The sequence below is a fragment of the Otolemur garnettii genome, unplaced genomic scaffold (assembly GCF_000181295.1).
Source record: "Otolemur garnettii isolate 467f Iridium unplaced genomic scaffold, OtoGar3 scaffold00043, whole genome shotgun sequence".
Classification (NCBI taxonomy): domain Eukaryota; kingdom Metazoa; phylum Chordata; class Mammalia; order Primates; family Galagidae; genus Otolemur; species Otolemur garnettii.
In genome coordinates, this window is record NW_003852438.1 from 135145 (window position 1) to 142890 (window position 7746).

The 7746-nt window shown below is 45.7% G+C and overlaps 1 protein-coding gene across 1 annotated transcript in view; it reads left to right on the forward strand.

The window, feature by feature from the left end:
* The first annotated feature begins 1810 nt into the window (after positions 1-1810).
* DGKH (diacylglycerol kinase eta) overlaps positions 1811-7746 on the forward strand; it is a 190509-nt gene continuing 184573 nt past the window's right edge. The window contains exons 1-2 of the mRNA XM_003790345.3: positions 1811-1849; positions 2532-2735. Coding sequence (XP_003790393.1) covers positions 2544-2735 — 192 coding nt within the window. The 5' untranslated portion in view covers positions 1811-1849; positions 2532-2543. The remainder of the gene's footprint in view (positions 1850-2531; positions 2736-7746) is intronic.

A 7746-nucleotide genomic window follows, 5' to 3' on the forward strand; every position in this document is an offset into this window, starting at 1 on the left:
CCATTTTGAACTACATTAGATTGGTTGAAAATACTGAGGGATCTTGACGTTGCTGTAAAATTCTTGAGGAAGGTGAAGTGTATCGCAGGTATACAGTGCACAGATAATATGTTCCCTCTAGAAACTTCTAACTTCTCAGGTAAGACCTGAGAAGAAGCTAGTGGGTTGTACCTTAAATTAGGGATTTTTCTTCATTTGCCTACACTTTCATCCTGTGTTTCCAAAGTGCTAGGCAAACTGTAGAGCAGCAATCATTTATTTAGCACAGCAGGCTAAGACAGGCTTTGCTTTCAAAGTCACAAGCAAGTTTTAGAACTTGTGATAGGAGTCTTTGAAGAGCAGAGCTGGCTCTGAGGTTAAATTTTTATAAATAACAAATACCTTTATTTTGAGCTATGAGTTGCCCAGCTTTGGGATATGAAACTGTTTTAAAGTGTCTTTAAGTTAATCTATGTTGGAATCAAAGAGTGAGAGATGAATGTAATTGCTCCTTTTCTTTGGTCATTAGACAATGCCTTTTGGTTTAATCGCTCTCTGCCTGGATTCTGGAAAACACATAAAGTGCGTGTACGAGTATATGATAACCGACCAACTGTCTTTTGCTATGTAGTGTGATAAAGTGAAGAAGAGTAATTACATGATTTTGACTTTGGTCTCAGTATGTGATTTGGCTTAATTTCTTTACAATAAAAGAATGGAATTTATTCTATCAAAAGACTATTTACTAGGTATCTTGTCTACATTGCTAAACCATTGAACTCATCTGTAACCAAACAGCTAGGTAGAGACAGAGACCATTATTTTGGTTAGTCATTTTTCTTTTTAAGAATTTCCAGCAATATGTTATTTGTAAGCATATCTATAGAGCCATAAGGGCTCTGAAAGTTATTTTGACCAACTTCTTCCTTTTCTAAAGAAGACAATCGAAGCTGGAGAAGTGGCCTCTATGTCAGTATTATGTGGTAGTAATCTCTCTTCTGAAGATTTAAACTAAATAGCACCCTAACACATTTTAATGAATTTAGTCCACAATGTGATGTACAACTGTATAGGAATTGCCTACTTAAAACCTCTTAACACAGAAATCAAATTTCTTGTCGACAGTAAAATTGCAACTAAATAAAAATTACAATTTTAGTTTGGAGGAACCTTGACGTTCATGTTAACTGAAAAAATACAAAGAATTGGGAACAGAAGATGCTGAAGAAACTGAGTACTTATCCAGGTGGAGCGACTCCACAGTTTGGCTGGGACTTTCTGCCCTGTTTAAAATTATAGCTAACTCCAGTTGAGAGTTCTCTCTGGATGACAAGAGGCTGTGTCATTTTAGTAACTTCTCTCCCAGCCCTCCCACGCCTGCAAGGGTTGTTGGACGTTAAGCGGGCGAGTCTGCTGTTCCTAAGTGCCCACATGCTTACAGGGGACGAGTTGTGGCGCGGTGGCTGCAGCCTGTTGATCCCATTTCCTCCTGCTCTAGTCCGGGTTTGGGAGTGGCTCTCGCAGGACTTCCAGTGTTTTTTGTCGCGGGTACTGGTGTTCACAGGGCTCCAGAGCATTGTTTTCTCCCAGGCAGTCTTGGTTAGCGCTTCAGCTTAGACATTGTGTATTCTGTCGTCCTGGCCTGCGTGTATTCTCTTGTTTCTGCGCTTTCTCTACGCCCTTCCCAGTTTCCTGTTAGCCAGGGGGGAATCGCTCTTTCTGAACGAAAAGTTCTCAGAGCGGAGCAGAACCTCCCGGAAAATGCTCTTCTCTTCCGTATGCGCCGGATGAGGGTGGGAGTGGGCCAGAAACTAAACACGGCGGTCGGGAAAGCAGAAAGGACTCGAACCCCCAGGCGGAGGCCGGAGAGGTATGGTCCTTGGAGGCGGGGATGGAGGTGGGGGCGAGAGACAGACAGGGGCAGCGCCTGACATCCTCACAGGGGCAGTGCATAATTTAGCTGAAACCGTGCGGCGAGGAGTCAGTGGAGAGATCGGGGTCCGGGACGTGGCGGGTGCACCCAAGGGTGTCCGGAGGAAGCTTCTGGTTCCCTTTCTTCCCCAGGAGCTGCTGTTGCTCCTGAAGCCCAGAACCCAGGGTAGGAGCCACTGCCAGACCTGCGACGGGGTTGGCTGCTGAGAATTCCTGTCTCACTCACCCTCCGGCCCATCTGGGGACCCAGGCCGTAGAGGGCGTGGGTGGGAGATTGCCCCAATCCCTCTGCCACCCGGTCCTCTATTCGCGGTGGTGGTTTTTAGGGTCAGGGTACCCTAGAACATACCGAGGCTCGGTGCGCAGGGTCCCAGGCGGCCCGGCACCCGCGGTTCCCGCGCCCCACCGCTGCCGCTGCTCTGGCGGGAATCGGGCCGAGGAACCTGGCCGGGACCCTACTGGAGGGCGTTTGGCCCCCGGCGACCTTACCGCCGCGGGAGCAGCTGGGGGAGCGGAAGATGGCGGCGTCGGCCGGACGCGGGGTTCCGGGCCCGGCTAGGGCAGAGCCCACCCGCTGACCACCGCCGCCGCCCCCTCCGGGCGGTACTGTGTCCCTGCAGGAGTCGGAAAGGATGGCCGGAGCTGGCGGCCAGCACCACCCTCCGGGCGCCGCTGGAGGAGCGACCGCCGGGGCAGGCGCCGTGGTAACCCCAGCCGCTACCTCGGCGGGGCCGGGAGAGGACTCGTCTGACAGCGAAGCGGAGCAAGAGGGACCTCAGAAACTGATCCGCAAAGTGTCCACCTCGGGACAGATCCGGACCAAGGTGAGGTGGGGCAGGTGGGCCTGAGTGAGCGTGGGACGCGGGAGTCTGCGGGGCCGGGAGGTGGGGAGAGGGAGCCTGGGGCGCGGGGCGAGCGCCGGGCAATCCGCGGGAAGGTGGGACGCTAGGCGGGGCGTGCGCCTGGCGGTCCCCGGGAAGGTGGGGCGCCAGTCGGGGTGGGCGTGCCCGGAGGCGGAACGCCGGGAGTTGGATGGCCACGCCAAAGGCGAGGGATTCCCGGCGGGCGCGCGGGAGGAGGCGAGGGTGGGTTCGGCTGGCAGGGGCGGAGGATCCCTCGACCAGCGGCTCGGCAGGAGCGTGGGAAAAAGCAGAAGAGCCATTGCAAGTTCCCGCTTAGGGAACTCAGAAGGAGGGTTTTGTTTTTTTCCTCCTTGCCATTTGGTGGAGAGTGTGTGTGTGTGTATTTGTGTGCGCGCGCGCGGGCGCAGGCCGACCGGCCAGAACGGCGGTGAGCCCCGCAGCCTTCGCGTCCCGCGGGCAGCAGTCTGCCCCCTCTTGGCCCGCTGTGAGCGGGTGTGCGGGAGGTCATACCTTTCCTGGTCCTCTGCCTCCTGCTGCGGTCCAGAAGGCGAAAGCCTGGAAGCAGTGTCAGTGGTAAAAGGCGCTAGCTGTTGAACCGCACCCGGAGTGGCACAAACTTCATCAGTTAACACCTCTATCAAGTGCCCTGATTGTTGGGGAAGAGGGTCAGGGCAGTGGGGGAGTTTACAGAAAGAGAACCGTTAAATTAGACTACTGGTTCTCAGTCTGTAGTGATGATTCAGATAATTAAGGGGAAAATACTCTTCTGGTTCCTTTCATAGGGGTATAAGATGGGAGCATTTGGATGAGAGGTAGGCTCTAGATGTAGCTCAAATCCCAGTCATTTTTAAGACAACATTGGCAGTTCTTTGTCATATATCCTGAAGATGCACTAAAAGGCTGCTAAAAGGTTGTGACTACTAGTGGCAGTTTCAGTCCTGGTGGAGTAGCAGCCTGGAATGGTGTGTGTATATAGACTCTCTATAGCAAGCATTTATCCGCAGATGTACTAAGGGCCCTGAGCAGAGTGAGTTGCATATAGAGGCCAAAAATATTTCTTAAATGAATGACTATGTATAGGTCTAATATTCCTTATCCAAAATACTTCGGGCCAGAGTAGGGTCTAGAATATTTTGGATTCTGGAATACAGGCAGTCCCTGAGTTACAAACATCTAACTGATGTACAGCTTACACTTCTGAATGGAGGTTATTACAGGCCAACATACATGCAAATTCAACTTAAGAACAAACCTACAGAGCCTATCCACAAACAGAGGCTGTTATAGGTGTTAGGTAAACCTACCTGTTCCAAATTACATACAAATTCAACTTAAGAACAAATCTACAGAACCTATCTGGTTCATAACCTGGGGGCTACCTGGATTTTGAAGTATTTGTATATACCTATTGAAATATCTTGGGGATGAGACCCAAGTTTAAACAATGAATTCATTTATATTTCACATACACCTTATATATATATATACCCTGAAGGTAATTTTTTTTTTTTTTGAGACAGAGCCTCAAGCTATTACCCTGGGTAGAGTGCCGTGGCAACCACCAACTCCTGGGCGCAAGTGATTCTCTTGCCTCTGCCTCCCAAGTAGCTGGGACTATAAGTGCCTGCCACAACACCTGGCTATTTTTTGGTTGCAGCCATCATTGTTATTTGGTGGGCTAGGGCTGGATTCGAACCCACCAGCTCAGGTGTATGTGGCTGGCACCTTAGCTGCTTGAACTATAGGCACTGAGCCAGCCTGAAGGTAGTTTTATATAATTTTTTTTTTTTTTGAGACAGAGTCTCATTTTGTTGCCCTCGGTAGAGTGCTGTGGCGTCATAGCTCACAGCAACCTCCAGCTCTTGGGCTTAGGCAGTTCTCTTGCCTCAGCCTCCCAAGTAGCTGGGACTACAGGCACTGGCCACAATGTTCGGCTATTGTTTTGTTGCAGTTTGGCTGGGGCTGGGTTCAAACCTGCCACCCTCGGTATATGGGGCCAGTGCCCTACTCACTGAGCCACAGGCACTGCTCTTTTATATAATATTTTTAATAATTTTGTGCATGAAACAAAGTTTTGACTGCCTTTTTATAGTGGCTGTCACCTGAGGTTGAATGTAGAATTTTCCATTTAATGGCATCATGTTGGTGCTTAAGAGTATCAGATTTTGGACCTATTTAGATTTTAGGTTTTTAGATTAGGGATGCTAAAACTTGTAGTACATATTTATACATAATGTTTCATTATATGACTATTAATCATAAAACATAGGTAGTAGTACTTATTTAGTATTAAGATTTTTAGGATCAGACTTGGCGCCTGTAGCTCAGTGGCGAGGGTGCCAGCCACATACACTGTAGCTGGAGGGTTCGTATCCACCCCGGGCCTGCCAAACACCAATGACAACTGCAACTAAAAACCAGGAACCAGGTCTAGTTCCTTTCATTGACCTGGACCAAAAATAGCTGGGCATTGTGGCTGGCGCCTGTAGCCCCAGCTACTTGGGGGACTGAGGCAAGAGAATCGCTTAAGCCCAAGAGTTTGAGGTTACTGTGAGCTGTGATGCCATGGCACTCTACTTGGGGCAACATAGTGAGACTCTGTCTCAAAAAAAAAAAAAATCTTTATGATCAGCAAACAGTTGGATAGGCAGTTTAGGCTTGGAGTGAAAAAAAGGTGACTAACTTAAGTAATTACTGTATTTGAAGTGTTCTTTGTTGTAAGTACTGGTTAATGTTTTAAATACAGTAGAACCTCTGTAAGTTGACCACCCAAGGGACTATAACAAACTGGTCAATGAGGGGAACTAGACCTACAATACTGGAACATACATGGAGTGTATGTCCCGTCTATGAAAATTAGGTTAGCTTAAGGAGGTGGTCAGTGTAGGAGATGGTCAGCTATGGAAGGTCTACTGCAATTTGAATGTTAGTAAAGGCTGCATTAACTTAGTAATTAAATTAAATTAGTATTTAAAAAATACTAATTAAATTAATTAGTATTTTAATTTTATTAGTAATTTAATACTAATTAAATTAAATTAGTATTTGAAAAATATGCAGACTTTTTCTTTTCTACTTTTTTTTGGGGGGGAGGGAACAGTGTCTCATTATGTTGCCCTGGATAGAGTGCTATAGCATCACAGCTCACAGCAACCTTAAACTCTTGGGCTTAAGTGATTCTCTTGCCTCAGCCTCCCAAGTGGCTGGGACTACAGGTGCCCACCACAATGCTCAGCTATTTTTTTTGTTGCTGTTGTGGTTGTCATTGTTGTTTTGGGAGGCCCAGGCTATGTTTGAACCCACCAGCTCCAGTGTATGTGGCTGGCACCCTAGCCCCTGAGCTATAGGTGCCAAGCCCAGACTTTTTCTTAATTGAAAAAATAATATATGCATATGAAACATTCAACCAGTAGCAGAAGACATAGTGATGGTAGGGTAACCAATGAAAAGTAATCTCATTCTCACCCAGACCTATGTTCTACCTCTTAAAAGGCAGTCATTGTTGACATTTTCGTTGTGTGCCTTCAGAAATTTCTATGCCCAAACACATATGTTGAAAAATACATATATATATATATATATAAATGTCCATATATATCCATATACATAAATATATGGATATACATGTGGATATTTATCTTTTTATAAAAATCTATTTCATATGGATACTTCTTAATAAAGTGCTAATAGAACATTCTGTAAGCATTCTGTGTCTTGTTTGAAAACATAATATGGAGGTCATTTCTCTAATAATGTATATGTATCTGCTTTGTTGTTTATCCCCCCCCCCCCGGGGGGAAATGCATTTTATTTAATGACCAAGCACACAGATGTTTATACATATATGCATATAACTAAAACCATATTTACTGTTACCGTCATTGTGAAATATTCTGCTCAGTATTTTTTTATTTAAAAAGAATGCTGAAACTGGGTGCGGTGGCTCATGCCAGTAATCCTAGCACTCTGGGAGGCTGAGGCAGGTGGATTTCTTGAGCTCACGGTTTCGTGACCAGCCTGAGCCAGAGCCAGACCCTGTTTTTACTAAAAGTACAAAAAACTAAGGCAAGAGGACCGCTTGAGCCCAAGAGTTGGAGGTTGCTGTGCGCTATGATGTTGCCACAGCACTCTACCCAGGGTGACAGCTTGAGACTCTGTTTAAAAAAAAAAGTTCTGTGTCTAATACAGAAATTAAAAAGAATGCTGGTTATAACTTAGTAAACCAATTTTGCAAACCATTAGTATGTTATAACCCTAACTGCTCTCTAGAGCCTTATCAGTGCTAAAATTGATAATTTTAGAGAAATTTATAGACTTACTGCTTCTTAGAATTAGTCCATGGCAGAATTCTATGTTCTACAGAAAAAAAAATTAACATAGCCTTCTTACCATGTACCTATCTTCGGCCTTGGTATGTGCTTTCAGTCTGCTTGAATCATCTACCCTCCCAGGCCCAAGAGCTGGGGGAACGACTTACAGCTATGCAACTGGGTCCTGTGTCTGTATCACACATTTTATAAAGAAGTTTCTTTTATGTACAATATTTCATTTGATCCTCACAACAACCCTGTGAGGTAGGTGGAGAAAATACCAGATTCCCTTTATACATTATGAAGTTAAGGTTCAGTGAGTTGAAATGACTTTGCCAACCATCACCTAGTCAGTCAGTCATCACCTAACAAGACACATAGAATAAGAACCATCACATTTTAGGTTGAGAGTGCTTTTCTCTAGACCACATAGCTTCTGAGAGTATAATCTAAGCTCAAATATTTTTATGACTTCGCCCTCATTTTCTTATTGTTAATTCAACTTTTTATAGGATGTAACAGAAGACCTAATTCTGAGTTTATCATGCCAAGCTTATGTTTCTCTACCAATTAAAACTGATCACCACAGAGCATGTATTTTTTGGAAAGCACTGTATTACAGTATTAAATACTCATAAGGCACATAGGCCTTGGCTCTGATC